This window comes from Strix aluco, chromosome 6, assembly GCF_031877795.1.
Source record: "Strix aluco isolate bStrAlu1 chromosome 6, bStrAlu1.hap1, whole genome shotgun sequence".
Classification (NCBI taxonomy): Eukaryota; Metazoa; Chordata; class Aves; order Strigiformes; family Strigidae; genus Strix; species Strix aluco.
Window position 1 is genome coordinate 31,227,500 of NC_133936.1, and position 24,839 is coordinate 31,252,338.

At 44.1% G+C, this 24,839-nt stretch overlaps 4 protein-coding genes and 1 long non-coding RNA gene across 16 annotated transcripts; 3 read left to right on the forward strand and 2 right to left on the reverse strand.

The window, feature by feature from the left end:
* Positions 1-624: 624 nt before the first annotated feature.
* Positions 625-8,115, reverse strand: NIF3L1 (NGG1 interacting factor 3 like 1). Of its 7 annotated transcripts, none has more exons than XM_074829502.1 (7): positions 7,535-7,621; positions 6,717-7,373; positions 5,834-5,999; positions 5,258-5,384; positions 4,729-4,867; positions 3,310-3,393; positions 625-772 (listed from the first exon to the last, which is right to left on the reverse strand). In XM_074829502.1, exons 2-7 carry the CDS (start codon positions 7,150-7,152, stop codon positions 720-722), a joined length of 1,005 nt encoding a protein of 334 aa, XP_074685603.1. In that variant the 5' UTR covers positions 7,153-7,373; positions 7,535-7,621; the 3' UTR covers positions 625-719. The 7 variants fall into 7 exon arrangements, with proteins under 7 accessions (XP_074685603.1, XP_074685601.1, XP_074685599.1 ...); XM_074829500.1 differs by having other exon boundaries at positions 634-775; XM_074829498.1 differs by lacking the exons at positions 625-772; positions 7,535-7,621 and adding exons at positions 1,973-2,348; positions 7,938-8,115 and having other exon boundaries at positions 6,717-7,160.
* Positions 7,621-14,878, forward strand: PPIL3 (peptidylprolyl isomerase like 3). Of its 2 annotated transcripts, XM_074829506.1 has the most exons (9): positions 7,621-7,767; positions 8,349-8,394; positions 8,732-8,779; positions 9,961-10,035; positions 10,819-10,912; positions 11,562-11,629; positions 12,085-12,203; positions 13,882-13,960; positions 14,457-14,878. In XM_074829506.1, exons 3-9 carry the CDS (start codon positions 8,777-8,779, stop codon positions 14,472-14,474), a joined length of 456 nt encoding a protein of 151 aa, XP_074685607.1. In that variant the 5' UTR covers positions 7,621-7,767; positions 8,349-8,394; positions 8,732-8,776; the 3' UTR covers positions 14,475-14,878. The 2 variants fall into 2 exon arrangements, with proteins under 2 accessions (XP_074685607.1, XP_074685606.1); XM_074829505.1 differs by lacking the exon at positions 14,457-14,878 and having other exon boundaries at positions 13,882-14,298.
* On the forward strand, positions 7,948-20,322 carry LOC141925378 (dual specificity protein kinase CLK4-like). Of its 4 annotated transcripts, XM_074829507.1 has the most exons (5): positions 14,510-14,575; positions 16,438-16,766; positions 18,546-18,688; positions 18,882-19,074; positions 20,188-20,322. In XM_074829507.1, exons 2-5 carry the CDS (start codon positions 16,761-16,763, stop codon positions 20,320-20,322), a joined length of 477 nt encoding a protein of 158 aa, XP_074685608.1. In that variant the 5' UTR covers positions 14,510-14,575; positions 16,438-16,760. The 4 variants fall into 4 exon arrangements, with proteins under 4 accessions (XP_074685609.1, XP_074685608.1, XP_074685610.1 ...); XM_074829508.1 differs by lacking the exons at positions 14,510-14,575; positions 16,438-16,766 and adding an exon at positions 7,948-7,985; XM_074829509.1 differs by lacking the exons at positions 14,510-14,575; positions 16,438-16,766 and adding an exon at positions 16,775-17,449.
* A 312-nt stretch (positions 20,323-20,634) lies between these two features.
* LOC141925376 (dual specificity protein kinase CLK4-like) lies at positions 20,635-24,061 on the forward strand. Of its 2 annotated transcripts, XM_074829504.1 has the most exons (9): positions 20,702-20,762; positions 21,677-21,793; positions 21,929-22,095; positions 22,172-22,266; positions 22,353-22,482; positions 22,627-22,709; positions 23,252-23,331; positions 23,557-23,647; positions 23,743-24,061. In XM_074829504.1, exons 3-9 carry the CDS (start codon positions 21,942-21,944, stop codon positions 23,950-23,952), a joined length of 843 nt encoding a protein of 280 aa, XP_074685605.1. In that variant the 5' UTR covers positions 20,702-20,762; positions 21,677-21,793; positions 21,929-21,941; the 3' UTR covers positions 23,953-24,061. The 2 variants fall into 2 exon arrangements, with proteins under 2 accessions (XP_074685604.1, XP_074685605.1); XM_074829503.1 differs by having other exon boundaries at positions 20,635-20,762; positions 21,677-22,095.
* LOC141925379 (uncharacterized) lies at positions 22,205-23,253 on the reverse strand. The gene is made up of 2 exons (XR_012623850.1): positions 23,115-23,253; positions 22,205-23,041 (listed from the first exon to the last, which is right to left on the reverse strand). It is a non-coding gene; the product is annotated as an uncharacterized LOC141925379 (long non-coding RNA).
* Positions 24,062-24,839: the final 778 nt, after the last annotated feature.

The window sequence follows — 24,839 nt, forward strand, 5'->3', positions numbered from 1 at the left end:
TTTAATACCAGTACATAGCTTTTGAAGGGAACCAAAACATCACATAGAATAATATTGTTACCTGCTCTAGCCCTCACTGACAGAAGCAACAGAGGTTTACAGTCTGACTTTTGTTTGTATTGAAAACGTGGGGTATCTACTTAACCCACTGACAATTTGATTCTTCAAATATAGGACCTAATTAACTTTGCTGGAGAGTCTGATGGGGAAAACGGTACATGCCAGCAGTACTCTCCAGAACATTTTCCAACTAACATTCACTTTTGGTAGCACTTGCATCTGCATTTTACAGGCTGCAATTCCAAAACTTTGCAAAATGCCTCCGATCCTGCCCAAGACTACTTGGGCTACCATCAGAATCACTAAAACTAGGGTCAAGGCATTGTGTCTTACCCAAGTTCTGTAAGTTAGGTGTAGAGTTCAAGAACAAGAACTCTGCCACTTGAAGTGATGCATCTTTGGAAAAACTGATATTGTAGTTAACCAGCAACCACATCCTATTTTGCAGCCCTTTGACTCTCTCCACACTTCCTATGAAACACAAGATTTAATTTATATTCTGAGTCCATATGGAAGACACTACCTAATGTGTTCACAGATAGTGATACCATGGTGCATTTTCAGTGCAATTACATCTGGTTTTCTAGATGTGAAATTTATTTTAATAAAGTGCTGTAATCATCCTGAGTTCAGAGTTATCCACTAAGAATTTTGGTAGACTACCAGATGTCCATACAGGCCAAGAGGAGGGCTGCAGGAGATACCACACCATCTGCTAAGAGAAGGTTAAGTTTGAATAAGTTTTTGGCTGCTGCTGATTCTGTGATATAAGCATGCAAGCTAAAGAAAATTACTGTGAATTAATTTTTTTGTGTTAAAAGTATTTTACCCTGATTTCATGCTGTTTCTGGACAATTACCCCATCTATGCATTAATTCTCTATGTCTCGAATTCTGTGTATGTACTAAGGTAGTAATATTTTCATGTCTTCTATAGCAATACGGACCTGCTGGATTTGAAGGAATCACTCTTACAATCCTTTCCTTTCCTTGGGAAAGAAGAAATTTCTTCCAACTTCCTGTTCCTCAGCTTACTGAGAGGTCTTTGTGGTATTGATAAGAATGATGGCCTTTATATAGCCTCAGTAGCTTCAGATAATACTGGAGTCATCTCCTTCTACTTACATTTAAGTGGAACAAGACAGATGCAGTTATGTAGTAAAGACAGTGCTTGATGAGCCAGTTATGTTAACTTAAAAGGATGGTGCCAAGATCTTTACAAATTTGCAATGGCAATATTTTCATTTTGTTTAAATATTCTTCTGGTGTGCACATAATCCAGAGATGGTAAGGTATGCAACTGGGAGATTTTTTTTCTTTCAAAAAAACCACAACAGAAAACGTAACTTAAAAAATAAAACCCAAGCATTATCAGTGGTGAAAATGCTACTTGTTCAGTTTTAGTAATCCTGTAATTAAGAGCAATAGTTATAGAAACTGTTTTTAAAAGAAAGTAAAAAAGGCACATTAAATTCATCTACAGCTTTGTTAAGGAATTGAGTTTTAACCTTCCAAAGCTCTTTTAATTGAGAGTCCTTCTATTAAAAAGCCTTAAAGCTGCATTAATGGTAGATTGTGCAATTGAATGCTAGTACCAAATACCTGCACTGTGTTCTATATTTGCATATGATTGGTGTCTTAATAAAACTGTTAATGCAAATGGGTGATCCATACCCTTTCATTAACTACTATCAGGAAATTTATTAGCTAAAATGTCATGACTTATACTGACATGATTTGACATAACTGCAGTAGGGTAGAATGGCTGTGTAAGCTTAAAACTGGAGATAAGTCAGGTTTTTTATCTTACCCAAACCAGTCCTTGAGTATCACGGTTACCAAATGTATCTAATAAAAGTATGCAGTAACAGTAAATTTATTCAAGTGCAGCCCAGTAATTGAGTACATCAGTCTTCTGTAGCCCAAAACCAGCATTTATTTATCTGACAGATGACAAAATATATCCCAGATTTTGAGGGAACATAGAATACAATCATTTTGTACTGAAACAATTCAGAGCATCGTCATTAAGCTTGCAGTTGGATAGGTCTGTGCAAGATACCATGAAACTTTTGACTGAATCTCACTCCTGGGGTTTTTTTTTCTATGCCACCTGGAGGGGATCTCTATCTTTCTCAGACACCATTATGTTGATTTTGTTCTGTAGATGGATAGCTAGCATGTCACACAGCTCTGACAAGAAGCCTCGCTCAGTGTTACTGTGCTCACACAGAATAACACTTATCCCATTGGCAACTGCATCCAGAACATCATGGTGGGACATCTCTCCTGCCATATTGAGGAAGAAATGGTAGATCACCAACAGTACAGTTTAGGTAACCAGTTCTTTGCAACGTGTACAGAATCTTAGCTAGAAGCTAGGAAGACATAACAGGGGATACAGCCCCTGAGGGGGAATGCAACACCCTCTGCTCAGTATAAGAACATGGAGCACTCGTACTCCAGTGTGTCCCTTGAAGGACTTTTGAGCTGCTATCCGCCGTTATCAAGTGAGACAAAACCACAGGAATTCCTCGCCCTCTTTGAGTAGTGGTAGATGCTGCCACGTTGGGCAGTAAATAAGAGCGCGCAGAGTGGTTTGGAAGTGGACCGTCTGGCTGTCACGTGGGTTGCTGTAACGGGGGATGGCCACTGGGAAGCCTTGGAAGGGGTTGTCTGAGGGTCAGCTCTGCAGGGCTGCGTGTAAGGGGGAGACAGGACATGCCTCGCCAGAGAACTTGCTCGAATGAAGTCCTAGAGAGTGCAAGGCAGGCTTCGCCTGTCGAGCAACCTGTAGGGAGTAGCTGTCGCACCGTCGGAAAAGAGGATAATGGACTAAGTGTCCCTTTGGTCAGATACGCTATGGGGTTCCTTTGGAAGATTCTGTAGACTACGTTATATTCCATTTTCCATTAGGGAATTCTGTAGGAAACTGAGGAAATACCGTGTGTCTTGCCAAAGGAGAAACAGGTTGCAAGAGACTGCCATCAACACTGATTTTGTGTTGAAATAACGCACGTATAGCAATGTTTTAATTCAAATAACCTTCGCTGTGCCACACAGCCATCTGATCCACGTAATCTCTAATGTTACTATTCTGTCATTCCAGTAACTAACTGTTCCTCAATTATAACGGGTAATTCCTTCTGGCCAAATCTTTCAACAGCCAGTCACCTCTCTCCTTTTTTCCTGTTTTCTTTGCTAGTGACTATTTTTATAAAGATAATGAAACAGCAACATAATCTTTTACCTGTGAGATAGAGGTCAGCTTCCATTCCCTTCAGGATGCTGCTCCCAGAACCAGCACACAGAGCAGCTTTCTTCACTGGCGATTCTGCAGGACACGAGGGGCCACAGTTAAAGTCCTTTCCCTCTGCTCAGCCCTCATGTCAGTATTGCTATCGTTTCACAGGAACTACTCCCTCCATTTTAGGGTCAATGTAAATTTGTTGGAGGAATACACACATCTGTCAGCCTGAGAGTGTCATGGGCCTATAACATCTCTGATAGTACAGCAGAATCCTCTGTGTACTAAAGATGTGTAGATTTTCTTCTTCAAGGGGTAGGAAAGTTTGCAGAAAACTACTGCACAGAGGCTGGCTCCTGGCTAGCTCTCTCCTAGTGAGATGTTCTTTAGTTTCCTAACCCTTTAACAGGCTGTTACTCTTTCCAGGACTCTCATGTTCCACCATCATTAGTTTTCCAACTAATCATGCTGCTAAGGCAGCATTCTGCCTCTGAGATATACTGGTTCCTAACTTTTAACTCTCAGAAGACCAATGCGATGCAAGCTGAGAGCTGCTCCATGCCATTAAAAATTTGCCCATTTGCTGTGATTGCTGATTCCAAGCTATTACATATATAACTATAATTACATATATTCACTAGAGAGACGGGACACATGACAGTTTTCAAATTCTATTAAGTTTTTACAGTATGTTGCCATGTAATTACTGTTGATTTAAGTGGAGTTGCACCACTGCAATCCCACACTGTGAGAGGCTTCAAAACAGTTTGGGGGTTTTTAGTGCAACTGATAGCATAAGAGGCTTCTAATAAGACTTCTGTCTCATTAGAGTTCTCAACAAATTTACTCTCACAAATTCTAATCGCTATGCTCCTTGGAGATTATAGTAGGTAACTGGGATAAGAGGATGCTTGCTCCACGTTTACTAGTGACCCACTGTTTGAGCTAGGATAGTTCACCTTCTTTGCCACTATTTCTCTTTCGTTAAAACCTGGATGGTTACATGTTCATAAGGATACCATAAAATGTCCTACTGCTTTGAAATTTAACATTCAGTCACAAAAGGGAGTCTACAATGAAGTGGTACACATTTGTGTCTGATATCCTAGGGGAAAAAAGTCTTAAGTCATTAAACAAATTATGAAAAAGGATGTCTCGAATTCAACTTGTGCTGTCCCTTCTTCACAGTGACAAACAGCTTAATATAGAAGTTCCAATTAGAAATACAGATGAGATTCTTTTTGCATGATTGTATTCTGTAAATTCTAAAATGCTGTTTCTTGTCTTTAACAGTGCTTCATACTACCTGGAAGTAAACCTATCCACGGCAGCAGTATTTCACACACTCATGCACACAAACACGCTCGTCATCTTCCTGGAATACTAGTTCTCACGGACAGTCTTACTTGTGGGGCTGTTTACCTAGTGTCTTGCCTGCTCCCAGAGCTAAGCGGATGTGGGGTAATTTTAGGTGGCTTTTGATACGCTCGATTATATCTGACAAGGAGACTGGCTCGCTCAGTGTGCACAGACGTCCCATTCCAGTATGGGGAAGAAGAGGCTGAAAATAAATTAAAATTGCTGTGAGAAAGCTGACTCCGTAAGTTTGCATTGCACTGCTTTCCATACTGTACAACAATGAGTATACTGGACATTCAGGAATGCCTCTGAACTTTACAAAAAAAAAAATAAATCTATGTGATGTTCTTGAATGTAATGTACTAACTACATTAGCTATTGGAACGGATTTAAGAAATAGTACAGGCCACAGAGCTATTTTCATTATTTTGGAAAATGTGCATGACTTCAAATCCCCACAGGCCAGTATTTCAGAGCACTGATGGAATAGCATAGGAAACCTGTGATGCTACTGACTACTGGATTTCAGTGTTGAGGGCACTCAGCTCACAAAACTAATATATTAACTGGAAGCAATACATTATTTTGTTACCTTTTGTAGTAAGAGAATGTTGGTCTTGTGATAAAGAAGGCTGTTCTGGGACAATAATGCCACCACCTCCACCAGTGCTGTCTGAGAGCAGTTTAAACTGACTCGTGTTTGCTCCTCACCTTCAACCCTGAGGAAAGATAATGCTTGGTGCTTGCTAAGAAACTAGATAAAATTTCAGCATCATATTAATATAAAACAAAGCTTTTCTATCCCAGTGGCTATTCTACCGCAGAGAAAGGAAAAAATAAGGGATTATAATAGCCTAGCCTAGTCTACTCTACTCTCTTGGAAGAAACAGATACGGGAATTTCTCAACTGTCCTCATCAAATTTCCTCTTCATACTCTTCTTTACTAGCTCTAATACATGTGATGCTGCACTGAGCTGCTGTTACCTTTTAGTATAACATAGATTGATCAGAAAGGGATGATTATTCCTTAAGTTTCTACATCTGTTGCTGAAAAAAATAGCAGCAGTGCACAGAGAAACAAAATGATTACAACCATAAAATACAACTCCAGCAACTTATTGTTTCAAACAACAGAAAGAATAGAACATTAGAGAGTGAAGCAGATACCTGGCAGGGAGAGTAGTTAGACAGGAGATCTCTGGGATGTCTTTGATTTTGGACAGCACTGTGTCCAGATGCTCAGTATTGTCTGCGCAGAATTCTACCCGGTGAGTGCCCTCTGCTGGATAGCTCGGCGCAGTTGATGGATGCAGTGGGACGGAAGTACAGGCACCTGAGAAAACAGTACAAGATTGCTGTTTTATAAAGCTGGATAAGTATTCCAACACTGATTTAGCACATACCCTAAAGAGGTGCAACAAAAAGATGCAAATTTTGCGCTTGAATCCATTTTCCCTGACCAGAACTGATGACTGACTTCTTGCCCTGTTCTCTCTATTAGGCACAGTCGATTTGAAGTGCAAAGAAGCTGATGGATATATATTGTCATTCTTAATGCCATCTGGTTTATACTGAGAATTGTACAAAACCAAAATAGTTTCTTGTTTGTAAATCAGGCTGGAGAAGACAGTGTTGTTTTCATTTATGAGCCACAATACAGGATAAAAGTCTGAAAGAATTTCAGATACCTTAAGTCCTTTGCAGACAACGAGATCTGGCACTTTATAAATTAATGGTGGCGATTTAAAGTCAGTGGTCTAGACTTTGCAACCAACGCTGCACCGGGTCCGACTACATCCAGTACCGCAGACATGCATCTGAAAATGTCCTCTAGTGTTTGTATCTGGTATTCCTCACCAAGATAAATTCCCTAAAATACATGTAGGGTACTTAGAAGAATAATGGGGGGGGGGGGGGGGGGAAGGAAAAAAAAAAAAAGGTCCTCAAATCATACTTGTAAAAGCTGGAAGAAAGGAAAATGAGGGAAGGCCCCCACATAAAATAGCATATAATGAAGAATAATTTTAACTTTTTTTTAACAGAATCTCACCAAGTCCCTTTGTTAGCCAGTTATTGACTCCATGAGGTATGGCATCATATGCCGTATGCGGAGAGTAAATTGCGATTCTGTTCTCCAGGGCTCGGACCACCAGCCGTTCCTTCCAGGTCTTCCACGTTACTCGCTTGAGTGGTGTGAATACAGGAGGGTGGTAAGAAAGAATAAGGTCTGCCTTCTTTTGCACTGCCTCTTCCATCACCTCCTCGGTGAGATCGTTAGTGAGGAAAAGGGTGTTCACAGTGTGGGGAGGGCTTGGTTCCACCAGCAGCCCCACATTGTCCCAGCTTTCAGCCAGAGAGAGGGATGCGAAGTCGTTCAGGGCAGAAACGAGCTCCCTGAGGTTCATGAGGGAGCGTGAGGGCAGGTGGCCCAAAGCACGGAGGCAGCGGAGAGGCCGGCGAAGCAGCTGTGTGCCAGGCAGCAGCATGCAGCTCTCTGCAGAGGGGGCAAAACCACGCAGGAATAAGCCCTGGGAATTCACTGGCTGGAAGAGCAGAGTGAAGAGTATTCAGGCTGCGAATGGCGCCCCGCGGACAGAGGGGAGAGCGGTCCGGCCTCCCCCCAGCAGTCGCCGCAGTCGGAGGCGCGCCGGCCGCGGGCTCTCCCTCCTGCCTCCGGGGCTCTCCCGGTGAAGCACCACAAACGACCCTGTAGAGCCGTGCAAGAAACGTACGGAACTTAACCTTCACCCATCTTCGCACGGTGCAACCGACCCACGGAATCTGACCGGAGAAGCGTTTGCCTCTCACGGGGCGGGGGGGGGGGGGGGCAGGCGGCCCTGAGGCGCCGCCACGGGGCCCTACACTCACCTCACACCGGAGCAGAGCCAGGGCTGCGGGGCGGAGCCTGCGCTCGGCTCAGTCCCGCCGCTTCCGCCGCGCTAGCGGGGCTGGGGGGCGGCCTCTCCGCCGCGCCGGGTCTGAGCTGCGGCGAGGGCGGCCCAGCCTCTTCCTGCCCGCGTGAGGGGAGCTATTTCCCGGCGGCCCAGCGCCGGCTTCGCGTCTAGCCTCGGCAGATTTGTGCAAGGCCTCCGTGGGGCCAGGTGAGGGTGAAGGCGCTGGGACGGCGCGGGAAGGCCGAGCTGGCGGCCGCGGGGACGGCGGGCGTCCCGGGTGGGTCGCTCGCCGGTGGAGGAGCCGGGCTGCGCCCTGCAGCGACCGGGCGAGCGAGCGGAGCCGGCGCGTCGTGTGCGCGGGCTGTCGGTGGAAGTACCTCAGATCGGCGGAAAAGGAGCGGTAGCTCCGAGCTGTCGTTGGTCAGGTGGGAGCCGAGGGCCGGTGGGTTGCGGTGAGCGCGGTCGGCCCTTGGGAGGCTTAAGCGGGGCGTGCGCGGCGCCCCGGCTGCTCGTCCTGGCGCCCCGCCGCCCCGGCAGGCAGTAGCCGGGGTGAGGGGGCCGGGCCGGGGCTGACGGTGGGCGGGTCCGCTGGCGTCCGCCTGAGGCCTGGCCAAGCCTGGGGGCTACCCAGGGAGGGCAGCACACGGAGAATAGAGTGGCGTCTAAAGCTGATGATTTCTACACAACTGCGGTTTTATCATCATCGTTCCAAAGGCTGTTATTTGAAAATACTGCTAAGATAAAAAAAGTCTGATCTGTGCTTGAATGCAGGTACCTGTCTGTTGCAGGTACTGACAGCTGTCAGAAGGTGGCTCCAAATCACACCTCGTTTAGGTACTGGCATGTGGCTTTTATCGGTTAATTTATGTCATTTATAAAACCCTAATCTTTGGAAGAGTTGAGATTGCTTAGTATAAACCTTCATCCTAGGAAAGGGTGTTTTTTTCCCCCACCCCTTTCTCTAAGTTATTTTGTTCTACTCCTTTCCAGTTCTTTATATGCTGCATAGTTACAAGTAAATGCAAATAAAACATTTATCCACAGAGTCACTTGAATGGCACTGTAAAACTGTGTGGTTTAAAAGCATATAACCACACAAATATTTTAGAATCAAAAAGAGTGGGGGACTGGTAGGAAAAAACCCAACGAGTTTCCTATGTTTTCTTTGCAGGAAATTGCTGTATACAAACCTACCTCAGCTTTTTGATAAGCAGACATGGTGAGAACAATAGCACCTTTTATATATTTTAATTCTTTCTGAAATGGTCATCTCGTGGAAAGCGAATAGCTGCTCTGCATCTCAAAGGAATATGCGTTTTATTCTGCTGTGAAGAACTGGTAATGAAAAGTTTAGGTTTTCATTTCAGACTTCTAACAAGATATTGTAAAAAGGAGAATAGGTCAGTTTACATCAGTCTAAAATATAATTAGACTTTCAGTTCTCAGAGCCTAAATTTTAATCCTCCTTTGGCTAATATTTGGTAATCCAGTTTGGTTTCTTTTACCACAGAAGCATTATTCAAGTCGCAAACACACAGGCCTGCTTGAGTGTATGTAACCTTTTACACTTGCGGGCATTTACAAGTTTCACAAATCAGGAAATGGAGGTAAGACTGTGTGTCTTAAACTGTACATATACCTCTTAGAGCATCTTCATGGACATTGCAGGCTACTATCTTCACTTCCTTGCTCGTATACTTCTGGAAAAGTATGCCAGTATCAACATGATGCTGATTTTTCTTGTTACACTTCTCCCCAGTATAACCCCATGGTATCTTTTTCTGCATAGTTTAGCACTTTGCGTGGGAGTACTGTGATATGTTGGGCCTATAGAGATATATTTGCTTAGGTGGCTGGGTAGCTGCCATTTTAAATTTTATGAAGGTTATTTATAAATTCTTAAGAAAAGTGTGTCGTTTTGTAGATTTGCTTCTTTGTGAAGGCAGATTATATATGGTGCCATCCAGAACTAGCCTTATCACTCAAAAGGCTGCTGCAAGTAACACACATCAGTTGTTCCTCTGAGTGTAAACCAATGAGGTATGTGTGCCACACTATCACCTGAAATAGATAAAACCTTGATTCTTCAACTTTGCAGTTAAGTGACTGAGTAGGTCCAGTTCGCAAATGATTAATGTATCTCTGGAGTGTAACAGTGTGAAACAGAGCTGCTGCATTACTGTGGTGAACTTGATGTGTCCTGAAACTAAATGAGACGAAGTGCTTTCTGGTGATTTCACTGGAAATGTGGAAGGTTTCTGACAGTAGCCTTGCCTATGGCCAAATACTGAAACAGTGTTTATATGCAATGGGAATTTGCATATGTTCTTGGTGGTGCTGGGACATAAAACTGAGTCTGTATGTTGCTGATGTAATTATTATTTTCTGCCTCTTGCCCAGGCTGTCACGCTGCATACTGATGTAGGAGATATTAAAATTGAACTATTCTGTGAGCGTACACCAAAGACTTGCGAAGTAAGTCAAGTAACAGAAGCGGGATTGCCTAGAGTCGAAACAAAGCAGTAGAACTAGTGAAGACTGTAGAGGAGGTGAAGTGGCTTTTGCAATTCATCTTTTCACATAATGGAATACTAATATTTTAAGCCGGTACAGTGCCTATTCCACTTGTGGAAATTGTGCACTGTGTCATACTGCCTAGAGCTTTGCTGCCTGTTTCTCACCAGATGAAGTTTAGCTAAAGGCCACTTCTCTTCAAGTTCCAGCATCTCCCAAAGTGTCCTTTGCCCTTTCAGGGAAATATGGCACATGGCCTGGGATTCCCAAATTTCCCTGGGTTTGCTCACACTTGCACAGATTTGATTTTTAATTTAAGAGAGTGAGAATCACTCCCAGTTTGTCAGAAGTCCCAGGTTTTCCTTTCTGAAATAAACTTAAGCTTAAATTAAAATAATTTACTTTTTAACTAGCAAAACTGAGGCATGAAGTTGTTGATTACAAAATTAACATTTACAAAATGTTGAATGAGAGTGATGCTTCTGAGCATATCTTAGGCTTCTTGTTTGTTCCTCAAGTCAGACAGCCTTGTACTGTAAGCTTTCTTTAAAATCCTTTGTATCTGTCAAAGGGGTCTATTAACTATAATTTGCTTATGACTATTCGGTGGCAATTGGAATTCACATGGTCACAATGCAAAGCAGAGGCAAAAGGGTTAGACTTGGTCTTGCCAATGCTGTCATTTTAGTGAGAGGATATTTGTTTCTGAATTGTTTGTTAATATGGTTTGTTTCATTTCCTTAGAATTTCCTGGCTCTTTGTGCTAGTAACTACTACAATGGATGCGTATTTCACCGGAATATAAAGGGCTTCATGGTTCAGACAGGAGATCCATTAGGTAAATTCTTCTGTCGGGGTCTCTCTATAGAAAAACGTACAGAAAATAAAATATAAATAAAAAGAAATTATAAGTATGAATATTAAAACCAAAATGTAAACAAAGTAAAAATAAAATATAAGAATTATTGTTTTGTTCATAGAGGGTTTTATGGGGAGATTAGCTTTCTGTGGTGAGCAGCCATTACCCTAGTTCTAAATAAACATGCAGTAGTAAAGCATTCTACAGACTTTTCCAGCTATTTCCACTAAATATGATGATTTCTGCTGACTTACCAGCTGTGGAACAGGTAGCAGTTGCTACTGTGGTTTCTCTGGTTTCTGCCTGAAAGGCTACACTGCCTCCAAAGCATTTGGGGGAAATGTCCCAGACAGTGTCAACTGTATGGGGGAAAATCTGATTCAGCTTTGAGTTTGTACTTATACTGAATTTAATTTGAGGATATGTCAGTGCTTTGTTCTGCTACTTAATAGGTGTTCCTTATATACAGTTATGTCTCTGCTGACTATCAAGACATGAGAATCTGATCCCTGCCTCAAATGAATTACAGGCTATCTATGGTCTTTGTTGTAAAATGTTATAACAGTACATCATTTCTAGAATTTTCAGTCTGAAAATCCACTAATCTATTGTGGTGCTTCTTTGTCAGGCACTGGGAAAGGAGGTAACAGCATTTGGGGCAAGAAGTTTGAAGATGAATTCAGTGAATACCTAAAGGTATTTCTGTGCTCGCAATATGCGGTTATGTTTTCATACGAATTTGCTTTACAGGTTGGAGAACAATCAGCATTGTTTTGTACTGTATTAAATACCTTTCTGTTAACTGGGAAGCAAAGTATAATCCTGCAATAAAGGGATAGAAAGCTTATTGTTAGAATGGGAACAGGCATTTCTGTGCTTGGCAAGTTAGGTTTGAGGGTTTTCATCACCAAGAACAGAAGTAGAAAGAATCTGTAAGTACTTTTCATGTTCTGAAGGCAAAGAAGTAATTTTTCATTGTAAGAGCAATTTTGAGGAGCTAATTATGGACTGTGATGGAATATATTTGCAATCAAGATTTTTTTCCTAATAATGGTATTGAGGCAGAGTACTAAGTCACAGAGCACTCCGTACAGGCTAAAGTCCTGCTTTTACAGATATGTATCCATGTTGAGGTTTTTCCCTTCTTTCAGCACAGTGTCCGTGGGGTGGTTTCAATGGCAAACAATGGCCCAAATACCAATGGATCGCAGTTCTTCATCACTTATGGCAAGCAACCGCACCTAGACATGAAGTACACTGTGTTTGGAAAGTAAGTGATCCAACTGCAAGCCACTTTATCATAGCGTGTGAAGGACTGGAATATTTCAGGGCACATGCAATGCAAATTTAGAAGCTTCTGGTTCTAAAACTGTTTAAAATACTGGCTGTATATATGTAAAGGTATGCTCTTGCACTGTCACCAGAATTAGTTGCTCCAAAATGCAACTCCCTTCTTCTTCATGGTAGGGAATTCAGTGGCAATAAGTATATTAAAAATTACCTCGAGAATGGACCTTTTTTTTCTTTTTCTCTGCCTCCACACCCCCACCCCCACCCCACCCCCAGTTATTCCAGCTTGCCTTTTCATTCATGCCCAAAGGGCTGCAGCCTGATTTTCATCAAACTCCAGAACAACTGGATACATGGTTGTAGGGTTTACTGAGAAACAAGAATCTGATTTGGGACTGAATCTGGGAATGGGTGTGGTACTGATGGTCATACTTCTATTTAGGTGGAACTTTCTGTTGGTTGGATAAAAATCACAGAACTGACAGTTTATAAAATCAGATAAGCTTGTTTAAGGTGCATCATTATTTTAAAACATTCTTAATAGACACTACTGATAATATATCCTTAAAGCAAATGTTTAATTTTTGAGTCTTTCAGATACTGCTTTTTCTATCTCAAAATCATGGTAGTCTTTTCTTTTGCTTGTTGTTAAAAAGTCTCTAGTGTACAAGTGAATCTGCTGAGAAAAAGTTGCCTTTATTAAATGGAGTTAAATATTCAAAGGAAACTATTGAAATGTGAAAATACTATTTTCTATCACTTGTATTGTTTATAGACATTTAAATAGAGGTGTTCCTTTCATTTCTGAGTTGTTTAGAAGTGTGATTGAAAGTAGGTGTTTTAGACTTCTTAGAAAAGAGTAGAGGCTCCGACAGATGAACTTTGCCAGTTTTTCTGTGGCAGTTTAAGATACTCCAGCCGCAGTTGCAGAATCAGCAGAACAGCATATGCAGTCCCTGCTGGCCCGCAATCCCAGCGTCCTAGATTCAAAGAGTTGATGAATGTGGCTGAAGTGAACTGTGAACAGCACAAGGTGTTTTCTGCCAAGCCCATCACCAGGAAATAAACTATCAAGGTTTACTAGAGCTAGTTACTTAAACAAAAAAATTAAGAGGTTTATTACAACAATCTCTCTTGTCACTTCTTCAGCCAGAACAGAAGATCCAAAAGCTTAAGCATAATTTGTACCATTAGATTTACAGTTATTTATGATTCTGTCCAATCTTGTCTTTGAGTCAGAAGGTTAGAAATTATAATCTCACATTTGGAAATGGATTTTCCAGCCATAGGATTTCAGTAATTCACAGTGAAGTTTTGGTATGGCCAGTATCTTGCTGCTGCTGAAACCTACAGTACGATTGGTCAGTCCTGCCTGCCAGGAAGTGCAGCCAGGGTCTTTATACAGCTACGGTTGGTGTAAAATACGATACTGTCGGGTCAGTGGGAGTTATTTGTACTTTTTATCAGAATCTGTCATGGATGCTTAATATTTCCTTTCAAAATATATGCCATATATAATGTTTTGGCTGTCTTACTCGTACCATTTGCTTGCAGAGTCTGTGCCCTGTGATACTTCACCGTAACCTGCTTTGGGATATCTCAGTTGTGAAATCTCAATCATTTTTAGGAGATTCCTAGCACTTCTGCTTTCCTTCCAGAGTTATTGATGGCTTGGAGACCCTGGATGAGCTGGAGAAGCTGCCTGTGAATGAGAAAACCTACCGACCTCTCAATGACGTTCGTATTAAAGATCTTACAATTCATGCCAACCCTTTTGCTCTGTAGCCACAGAGTGCCTCGGCACATTCTTTAAAGACTGGTCAGATCGACTGCTGGATTATGGAGTTTGAAGTGCCACTAAAGAGGGTTACTTGGGCTGGATCATACCTTTGCTCCTTTTGAATCCTTTGAATGCAGGATTTTCAGGAGTTGTGACATTGTTTGGGAGTTGTCACAGAAAAGTCTTGTGCTTTAGAAGTCAGTTTTTCCAGAGTATCTTCCAGGATTTTGATTTTTAAACATTGCTTTTTGTACTTGTAAAATAAGACTTTTAAAAATACCTATTTTTTCCCCAATCTTTTGTTTTCTGCCTTATCTTTCTTAGTGATACTATGTTGAAGCAATGTCCTTTTCTACAATTTCATACTCCCAGTTTTTCTGAAACTTTCTCATGTAAATTCTAACTTTACTGGGTTTTAGAAAACTGAATAAGATATGCAATGTTTTCCCCTAGGTGAGAGCAGTGTCGTAGCCGAAACCTTTCTCTCCTAGAGGATTAAAAATGGTGTTTAGAGGGGTGCTTGCTCTTGCACTGCTGTGTTGGAATGGTACCCTCTTCAAGCTCCCCAACAGGTAGATCGGAAACAATCGCTTCTGCCTCTGGCCCAACACTTTTGGTATGAAAGAGCATTCGTGTCTTTACATAGCTGTTGATCAAAACTAGGTAGTTGTTTGGTCTTACTTGACACCAAATGTTGTTGGACTCAAATAAGAAAGTCTGCAAGAAGGTACAGAGGTATCGGAATATTGACTTGCCAAGAGGAAGCATAAAATACATGCATACATATGCGTGTGTGTGTACGTATCTTGCCGATGCTATGCTCAAGTCACTTGGTATAGTAAGCATAAAATAAACTGATTTCAGCAGGGAAAAAAGAGTGATTTGTATGCATCAAAAAAGCAGTTCTCCACCTTGGGTATACTGGGAAAAGCAGAACGCTCTACCCTTCCTCGTTGTAGATTTAAAACATGCATTTTGGCACCAGTTTGTTTTCATAAAGCAGGAAAAAGTCAACTCGTTTCCACGGAGATTTGCTTTCTGACTCTATAATACGTAGAGGTGAGAGGGTATGTTTCCAGTTCCAACTGTGCGTGAAAGACCTGGACAGGAGAGAGTACCCGCAGTTCTTGCATCCAACTGCTACCATTCCCCCAGTCCTCTTTGGACTCAGTCAGCATCACTTAGCAAAGTTCATTCTCATATATATGCCTTGTAATCCTTGGGAGGTCCAGGTCCGTCTGACTTGCAGTCTGCTTCAGATCCGTATTTCCTGTTTTGAGACTTCCCTCTTAAAATAAAGAGGAGCACTTAGTGAAGAGAAGGGCAAAGGTATGCCAGGTACAGATAACGGGGGCGTTAATGAGTAGAGTTAACCAGTACCCTCTCTGGGACAAAGTTTCTATATTCTGTATGAAGTGTTGCTTAAAGCTCCTAGCCCTTGCTCCAGACTTAATACATTTTACCCTAACACTTCAGTCAGTCAGGTAAAGGATTTAATTATTTCAGCTCTGTGCTCTTTGTCTCTTCCATATAACCGGTGGTAATAGCAAGTAGGCAGAAGCATGCAACCGCGTGTCTGACTGCCACACTGACGCTACCGCCATGCAGAAGGAAGGACATACTGTAAACTTTCCGACAGTGCAATTAAAAAAAATTTAAAAAAAAAATACGTACATTAGCACAACAGTCTTGCATTAGGACTGTGGTGGGGGGGGTCTCATCATGTATATTCTAGATTGTTTCTGACCTTTGCTGGCAGTTTGGTGTTAGAGGTATGTCATGCTGGGAACAGTACTGCGTGTAAGCTGGGGAGCACTGGGCAAAAAGAAAATGATGGTGCATTACCTACGGACAGTGACGAACTTGCACACGCAACGTACGTGCTGTATGTTGATCACGGGGTCCGTTGGGGAAATGACCAAAAAATGCAAAGAGTGGGGAGGGTCATTTATCAGGATTGGAAGTGTTTCAGAAGGTTTAGTCCTTCCCAGAATAAAAAAAAAGCAAAGCGTTGGGTTTTAGGGAGCTGATGTACGTAGGCTGTTGCAGCGTTTCAGGACTGCCCTATCCTCAGATGCTCTTTTTCTACTTAAATTAGATTGCCCGTGAGATGTTTGGCTGCTTATAAGGGGTTTTGGAGAACCCAATTTCAGCCATAATGCTTGGTGAGCTCTGCTGAGGTGACAGCTGATAGATGGCTGACAGGTTTGAAGGCTCCTTCTGAGGTGGTGGCTGAAGGGCTGTGCCAGGCACGGGGCGGCAAGAGGGGTGGCCACGACTTAAAACTGCCATGCGTGCAGTAGTAGTGAGCAGCAGAGGAAGCAAGGGTTGCGAGGGAGGGTTTAGTTTGGGTTTTTTCTTTTCATCCTGTGGGTGCAGAAGGCTGATCTGTACACTTGCTTGAAGAGTTGTGTTTCGTTTGTTTGTTTTACAGTGGGTATTTATGTTCTGCCCAGACTTGAAGACATGACTGAAAGCGAGTAGAAGGTACCGCAAGACATCCAAAAATAAAAAAGGCGTTCAACTCTTTGGAAATGTTCTTAATGCCAGTGGTTTCCAAAGGTGTCTTTGTTAGTCCTATGAGGTCCTTTAAACCTCTGTTGGTTTAAAGCTGACTGGCTACGTGTTTTGAGAGCCTCTAACGATTTGTCCGGGGAAGTAGAGAGACAATTAACAGGCTGCATCACCAAGGGCGGAAAATGATTCAGCAATCGAGAGTCTCCCAAAAAAGCGCCATCTTCTGGCAGTCATTCTTGAATGAGGGTTAGAAATTTTTATTTTCGGATTTTATGTTCCTCGTCTTCCGAAGTTCTTGGCAGGAAAACGGTTGAAGGTTTTGCACGGTTGGTTTACTTAACGTCTAACTGCTTTCGCCGAGTTACCTGATGAGGCATACGGGGTTACCAGAAACGCTTGGGACTGGGTGAAAGGCACCTGTTGTGCCAGTCCCGTCAGCAGCACTGGGAGAGTAAAGGGCTTGTTCGTCGTGCAGTGAGGTGAGGGGACAGGACCGCTCTCGGGAGCGGTACCGGCAGCCCGGGCGCTGCGGGACGGCGGTGCCCGCTCGGTGCCCAGCCCCGCTGAGGGCTGACGGCGGTACGCGGGGTGGCCGGGGGAAAGGGGCCGGTATCTTTGCAGCCTCTCGGAAAGGCAGACCGCCTTAGGGGCCCCCCCTCACCGCCGGGCACCCCCCGCAGAGGGCCGACGCGGCGGCGGCTCCCCGGAGCCTGCGGGGTGTCGCGGGGCCCCCGCCCGCCTTGTGACGCCGCGGGCGTGCCTCTGTGTCGCGTCGCCGCCCTCCTCCTGGCAACCTCCTAGCAACGCCATTTGGTGGTGGGCTGCGGGCTGCGGGTCGCCAGTTACGGCGCTGAGCCCAGCCGTGGCAGGAGCGACGGAGCGAGCGGCGGCTGGCGGAGAGCGCGGCGGAGCCCTCCCGAGCGGCGGAGGTGGGGGCGCGGGGACGGGCGGCCCCGTGCCGCCGAGAGCTGAGGGACGGCGCCGGGGGGGAGGCGGGGCGGAGGGCAGGGGCGGGGTGGGGCGGGGCAAGGAGGCTGGCTGCTGCTGTCAGCTCGGCTCGGCTCGTCCCGTCCCGTCGCCGCCGGCGCGGGCGGGGCGGGTGGCCGGGGCGCCCCTGTGCCCCCGCCTCCGTGCGGCCGGCACGTTCTGTGCCCGAGCCTTCCTCCGTGTGGAGAGGAAATGGCTTCGGTCGCTTTGGCGGGGGAGGCCGCAGCCCTCGCCCGTGCCCCTGCTCGGGGCCGAGGACGGAGCCTCTCGCCGGAGCAGGGGCTGGGTGGGACGGGTTCGCGCTGGGGGTGCGTGGGGGGCGCGGGGCGCCTCGTCCCCCTTCCGTGGGAAGGGACGCGGCCGCGCAGCGCCCAACCGCGGTGTCTCGGCGGCATCGCCGCTGCTGCGGAGCCCGGGCGCGCCGGCCCGAGGCGCGGCTTGTGAGCTACCGCCGATTTGCGATCGGAAAGTGAAATAAAAGACACGTGTAGTGAGTTACTTATCACTTCTCTTTTCCTCTTCGAGCTAAAGATAATCTGGTGTCGAGGTAATCTGTAAGTTCTGTTGTCATGTTGACGTAGCATCAGGAATTTGACCGGGAATTTACAGAAGGAAGCATGGGAAAAGTTTATGACAGGTTCCTTCAAGTCTTTAAAAGCCCGCTGGGCAATGTCTGTGTGCCGCTTTGAAGTACGCGGAAGGCTGCCTTTCGCCGAGCGTCTGCACCGCCGGGTGCCTGAGCAGCTTTGCAGAAACGACATGCCCAGTGTGCGTTTAGTGTCTGAGCCACGATACTTGTTTTTAGAAAGATCTTCAGTAAGAAGCAGGTTCTTGGTTAGGTTCCCCTATAGAAAGCAGTTAATTTCAAAAAGTTCTTCAATTAAAAAATAACGTGGAAGAAAGAGCGGAGGAAAAAAAAGAAATTTGGGTAGTTGAGGAAAAACACGATCCCTGTTATGGCGTTGATAATTAATGGCTTTGAAAAGTAATTGTTTGTCTGTGGGATGTAATCCAAAGAGCAAAATCTCTTTGTTACAGATGCGGCCTTCCAGTCGAACTAGGTATCGTGACGGGGATAAGAGAGCGAGTCCGGATCGCAGACGTGACAGAGCTCGCAAGAGAGCCTTAAGCGGTGCCCAGAACAAGCACTGCAAACGTGATCTTTCTAAACTTCCCGAGAGGTGAATAACTTCTTGGCTTCTGATATCACTAAGCATATCTTTCAAGATTTAATTGTTCTCATTGGGTCATCCGATAATGTATTTGGTTTTGAGTTGGAGATATTTCGAGAGAGATGTGTTACAGCTTAAAACAAAAAGCTGTCTCGATAGGGGTGCTAGGATTTTAATTGTTTATTTGATCCTTTGTTTGTAGTACCTGTTCAGAAACCGTATCTGTAAATGAAAGAGACCGTCGTGAACGACGCGATGTTGAAGAACGCAGCAACAAGTACAATCAAGGATGTGCTACTGGGCATCGCAGTAGCAAAGCATCAGGTTATAGCAGGGCGAGGCCTCACAAAAGGAGATACGACACACCTCACCCTGCCGGTCCTCATCATCCGCAGGTGGTGTGACTCATTTTAATCTAGGTTTATTTTATTTTAAGAAGATAGATTCTCATCTGGGCAGTAGTAATTGAGTGTGGGAGTTTGGGGAATTCTGTCGAGAGTAGTTTATTCCTTTAGTTAATATTAGTAGATGATTATTTTTGCTAGGATTTTATTTCCTTCAGTGAAAATGTATAGCTTGTAGGTGTGCTTGTGATACCACAGAACGTAGTTCTGCTCTTTGCTCACTGGGTATATATCTGAGCAGATGAATGAATAATAACCATCAGTCGGAGTACTTGAAATGCAGGCATCACTTTCATGCCTTCACAACTTCTGTTATGACAAGCATTTATTTCAGCCCTACTCAAAAATCCAAGCACAAGCTTTTAAACTTGCTTTTGACTAAGTATCACTGCAATAGGAAGGAGACAATGTCAGATTTTTACTTTTAAAAAAATTTATCTAGTAAGATGTTTTAAGTATCGCTGAAAAATCTGTAGCATCAGGTATGTGTGATGTCTGCCCGCTAGGAGGGCAGTTTTTCTGATCTTTGTTATATATTTAACTCTTAAAAAAGCTGAAGATAGGATTTATAACTTAAGATCTTCAGCAGAGACAGCCTGAAGTCAATGTATATGCTATTCATGATTTTAAAAACATGAATTCTTATCAAATAATCACACACGTGATTTAATCTCCATTACTTAAGATGGGTGTTTCAGTTTGGCCACAAGGCTGGGTTTTTTTATATATATATATATATAAAAAAATATAGAAGTATTAAATCCTTCACTTTCAAAAAAAATACAGTCACTGAAATCCTGAAGTAAGATTCAGTGAACCAATCTTTTAAAAGAAAAAGAAAAACAATTGTGTTGTAATTTTTTGCTGCCTTGCCACTTTGCGTATCTCATCTGAAAATCTGTTCCTTGCCATGTTTTTCTCCTGTAACATAAACTATGTGCCCTGTGAATTTCCGGGGACTGAATTTGAAATTGCTCCTGCCAACTGTTTGTGGCCTGGCACGTATCTGAATGCCTGAATATCTCCCCGCTGAATGAATTTTGTATTCTGACCTGAATTCACTCGGGTTTATTGATTGGCTGGACGATCTTGGTGCCGTTCCAGAAGAGACATCGAAGGAAAAGATCCAGGAGTGTAGAGGAGGATGAGGAGGGTCACCTGATCTGTCAGAGTGGAGACGTACTAAGTGGCAGATGTATAGAACATTCTTCAAAATTTATTAACTTTTCAGATAGATAAGTTCTTTTAGCATAAGATGTGAGGGGGCTTTGCAAGCCTTTTCCTTCTGTCTTGACTTTTTGTGTTTGGGGGTGGGAATTGTTTTTCTTTTCTGTAGAACTTAAATATATTTCTTTTTTCTTTTTCCCCTTTCCTCCCCCCCCCCCAAAAAATAGTAAATGAAGTTAATGAACATACTAGAATGAGATCCCTATAAATGTGCCTTGAGAGTTGTCCAATAACACCTCTCAAACTAGAGATTTGCAGTTTAAAGCAGCACAGTCTAGAATAGCTTCAGTGGGAGTACTTAGTGTTTTTGTTGGTTTTACATTTGTTTGCTTGTTTTTTTAATAGCTGAGTAACTTGCAACTTTTGTGACTGAGTTTCTTTATAGATGAGATCATTGCTACTTTGGGTCAAGGTACTTTTGGAAAAGTAGTGGAATGCATCGATCGCAGAGCGTAAGTCTTGAATTAATACGAGTAATTTTTCTTACTGATACTATGACCGAGTGGGTCATGAAGCGCCTTCTGATCGTATCAGGTTTTATCTTTACTTCCTCATCTGCTGCTCCGCGTATTTCTGAAAGGCTGCCGCAGTTCCCAAACCTGGATTGCTGTTGGTACAGCACCGGGAGGTGGGGGGTGTGCAGGACTGTGGTGGGCGAGGCGATGGGTGTGTCCTCTGCAGGTGCCCCCCAGCCTGGTAGAGGTCGGGGGGCTGTTGTGGGGAGATGGCCTAGAGAATGTGGGGTGAAGCTGCACCCCGCCACGGGGCAGCCCTGGGGCCTGGACCACCCCAGGCCTGTATAACGAGTAAGGTCTCGGCCGTCACGTTGCTCCCCTTCAGGGATCATCCGTGACGATGCAGTGCCATTTGGGTTCCAGCAGTGAGCATCTTACGGGTCACAAACGGGTTTTGTGTTTGATGGCGGTTTTGCTCTGTGCAAAATAGTATGAAACTGGATTGTCGAGTTTCTAGTCACTCTAGAAGGCATCTGACGCCTCAGTTACATTTTCACTACCGAAATGACTGAAGGGGGCTTGTCATTTTTGACTGACAGTCGTGTCAGGCCATGGGGTGTGGCAGCTTCTCCAGTATTAGCCCAGCGTACGTAAATACAAAGGGGAGGTAAACGGGGCCTTTAAGAATAATGCCGATATATAAAGGTATCGAGTGTGTTTTCAAAATTTAAAGATTTAGTTGGTTTTGTGCATTGGTGAACCTTGATTCTATTCAGTCAGCATGTACTTAAAAAAACCCCTTTTCTGATAAGGTTGCCATTGTCATAAACAATGTATAAGGTGATAATTACTGAATATTCTTCGTTAAAACTACTCCTTGTTCTAATCACTGTTCAAACCTGTCTTTTCAGGGAAGACAGACATGTGGCTGTGAAAATAGTAAAAAACGTTCATGGGTACTCTGAAGCAGCTCATGAAGAAATAAAAGTACTGCAACACTTAAATGCATCGGATCCCGACAGTACACAGTGGGTAGCCAAGGGCGACTGTACTTTGTTTTGGCTTTTAAGATTTCTGTGACGTCGCTTTCTGGAACGTATGACGTATGCATCTCGGCGTTCTACAACTTCTGTTGCAATTCATGGATTTTCCTGCTTTTGCAGTCACTGTGTCCAGATGTTGGAATGGTTTGAGTACCATGGGCACGTCTGCATTGTTTTCGAGCTGCTGGGGCTCAGCACCTATGACTTTATTAAAGAGAATGGCTTTTTGCCATTGAGGCTGGAGCACATTAGACAGATGGCTTATCAGATCTGCAAATCTGTGAACTGTAAGTGTGTTTCTTTCTTGCTTTATTTGTTACATTTTCCTCACAGAATTTGCTAACTGTATGTGTTACCTTGCAGTTTTGCACGTGAACAGGTTGACGCATACAGATCTGAAACCAGAAAATATTTTATTTGTGACGTCTGACTATGTCGAAGAATATAACCCCAAACGGGTAAGTTGCTGTCCTCTTCCCCACCTGCCCCTCAGCTCTGGTCTGGGTTTCTTTGGTCCCTTGCATGCCATCGTGTGTCATTTCAGAAACGCGATGAACGGAGACTGAAAAATACAGACATCAAAGTTGCGGACTTTGGGAACGCAACGTATGATGACAAGTATCATCGCGCTTTGGTGACTACAAGATACTACAGAGCTCCTGAAGTGATCCTGGGTCAGTAGACATCTGTTAGGCTGATCTTGAGTGTAGGACTTCCTGTATGCTATGGAACTGCCAGAGCTGTGTCGTGTATCTCGCTTGAGCTGTGGAAGTGTTTGCGGTCTGATACACATGTGAACCTTCTGCATCTTGTCACAGCACTGGGATGGTCGCAGCCATGTGATGTTTGGAGCATAGGATGTATCCTCCTAGAATACTACCTTGGATTCGCAGTATTTCAGGTAGGTAACTGTGAAACTCCAAAGGATGCAGCATGTATAATGCTCCTCAGCTTGGTGAAAATACGCTCCAGGGAGGTGGGGACTAAGGCGAATGCTCTGTGTCAGGAATGAAGCTGCATTTCTCTGTAATGCCAAGTGGAAGAGAACAGAAGCTGCAGGCACAAAGGAACTTCCTCAGCAGTAAACGTTGTGGCAGCAGCTTGATGGGAAGGATCACCCTGTGAACGCTTGTAATGCACAAGCCACTCCAGTAACAGACGAGCTTCCTCTATCACCGTCGGCGAATACTACTCCAATACCTGAATTCTGTCATCTTGACAGTCTTGCTGACACTTACGAACAAAGAAAAGAAAGAATAAGGAGGGGAAAATAAGGGAAAAGAAACTTCAGTACATTGTAACTTACTTCGGGAAACAGATGACTACAGCCTCTCTTTTTTCCTTAATCTGGAATTAGTTGCAGGGTACAGTCAAGAATGAAGTGTGGTTCTTGATAACTTCCTCTAACGACACACAAAAATGTCTCTCTTGCTTTCCTTCCAGGCCCGTGACAACAGACAGCACCTGGCAATGATGGAGCGAGTACTGGGGCCTTTGCCAGGGCACATGATAGAGAAAACCAGGTAATTACATTTTCTGCGCCTGGACTGTGCTATAGTTTAAGTATTTTCAGATTTGGCTTAATAGCACGTTTTTTTTTAAAGTTGAATAAACTCGCATTCCTCTTTTGCTGTACTTAAGAAGCTGGCCACCTTTGTGGAATAGTCCCAGATCAGTTCCCAAGAACAAACATGCTGATAAACTTCTAGCGAATCTTTGAATAACAAGCCCTGGTCTGTTTGTTTAAGGAGACGCAGATATTTCCATGGTGCCCGGCTGGACTGGGATGAACACAGTTCCGCTGGAAGATCTGTCTCAAGGCGCTGTAAGCCCCTGAAGGTAAGATGGCAGAGGGAAAAGGCGCTTGGAGAGAGGAGCTTTAAGTACAATTCCAACATCAAAAAACCCCATGTTGTGTTGTTTTCTTCCCGAAGGAATTCATGGCCTGCCACAATTCTGACCACAGGAACCTCTTTGACCTCGTCCAGAAGATGTTGGAGTATGACCCAGCCAAGCGCATTACTCTTGGGGAAGCACTGAAACATCCTTTTTTCTTGCCCTTGAAACGGGAGAAAAGGAAGCTGTCTCCTGTAGCTGAGAAGGCTGATGCAGATGTCACTCCAAAGAGACAAAAAAAATATTAATTTATTTATTGCGTGTAGTAGTTATTTTGTAAATGCCCTATTTTGTATTACAGCTTTTTGGCTACTGAAGTTTAATTCCACCGCCGGCATAAAATTTAAGAAAAAGATACTGATGAGCCCAGTTGCATTTTCTTGGTAAAAGTGCAACTGGCCGGAGACTTTTATTTAACACGTGGAAAAGATCACCCTCTGCTCTCTAAACTAGGCCTCCTAACAGCAAGAAAGTACTATTTTAATTGTTTTCTTCAGCTGCCATCAGAAGAGCAAAACACCTAGTACCTACATTCCCCTAGTACTAGGGGAATGCAACACCCTCTGCTCAGTATAAGAACATGGAGCACTCGTACTCCAGTGTGTCCCTTGAAGGACTTTTGAGCTGCTATCCGCCGTTATCAAGTGAGACAAAACCACAGGAATTCCTCGCCCTCTTTGAGTAGTGGTAGATGCTGCCACGTTGGGCAGTAAATAAGAGCGCGCAGAGTGGTTTGGAAGTGGACCGTCTGGCTGTCACGTGGGTTGCTGTAACGGGGGATGGCCACTGGGAAGCCTTGGAAGGGGTTGTCTGAGGGTCAGCTCTGCAGGGCTGCGTGTAAGGGGGAGACAGGACATGCCTCGCCAGAGAACTTGCTCGAATGAAGTCCTAGAGAGTGCAAGGCAGGCTTCGCCTGTCGAGCAACCTGTAGGGAGTAGCTGTCGCACCGTCGGAAAAGAGGATAATGGACTAAGTGTCCCTTTGGTCAGATGCGCTATGGGGTTCCTTTGGAAGATTCTGTGGACTACGTTATATTCCATTTTCCGTTAGGGAATTCTGTAGGAAACTGAGGAAATACCGTGTGTCTTGCCAAAGGAGAAACACACTGCAGGTTGCAAGAGACTGCCATCAACAC

What these genes read in the sequence shown, in the direction of transcription:
- PPIL3 (XM_074829505.1), top strand. An exon ending in TCAGACAGGAGATCCATTAG is followed by an intron (nt 10,913 to 11,561) that starts GTAAATTCTTCT and finishes CTTCTTTGTCAG; the next exon opens with GCACTGGGAAAGGAGGTAAC. An exon ending in AAGTACACTGTGTTTGGAAA is followed by an intron (nt 12,204 to 13,881) that starts GTAAGTGATCCA and finishes CTTTCCTTCCAG; the next exon opens with AGTTATTGATGGCTTGGAGA.
- LOC141925376 (XM_074829503.1), top strand. Translation starts at nt 21,864, where the DNA reads ATGACGTATGCATCTCGGCGTTCTACAACTTCTGTTGCAATTCATGGA. An exon ending in GATCTGCAAATCTGTGAACT is followed by an intron (nt 22,096 to 22,171) that starts GTAAGTGTGTTT and finishes GTTACCTTGCAG; the next exon opens with TTTTGCACGTGAACAGGTTG. An exon ending in AGCTCCTGAAGTGATCCTGG is followed by an intron (nt 22,483 to 22,626) that starts GTCAGTAGACAT and finishes ATCTTGTCACAG; the next exon opens with CACTGGGATGGTCGCAGCCA.
- LOC141925378 (XM_074829507.1), top strand. An exon ending in CTTTCTAAACTTCCCGAGAG is followed by an intron (nt 18,689 to 18,881) that starts GTGAATAACTTC and finishes CTTTGTTTGTAG; the next exon opens with TACCTGTTCAGAAACCGTAT. An exon ending in CCGGTCCTCATCATCCGCAG is followed by an intron (nt 19,075 to 20,187) that starts GTGGTGTGACTC and finishes GTGCCGTTCCAG; the next exon opens with AAGAGACATCGAAGGAAAAG.
- NIF3L1 (XM_074829498.1), bottom strand. Translation starts at nt 7,152, where the DNA reads ATGCTGCTGCCTGGCACACAGCTGCTTCGCCGGCCTCTCCGCTGCCTC. An exon ending in CTAACTACTCTCCCTGCCAG is followed by an intron (nt 5,385 to 5,833) that starts GTATCTGCTTCA and finishes ATCTTTCCTCAG; the next exon opens with GGTTGAAGGTGAGGAGCAAA. An exon ending in GGGAGCAGGCAAGACACTAG is followed by an intron (nt 3,394 to 4,728) that starts GTAAACAGCCCC and finishes CGTGTCCTGCAG; the next exon opens with AATCGCCAGTGAAGAAAGCT.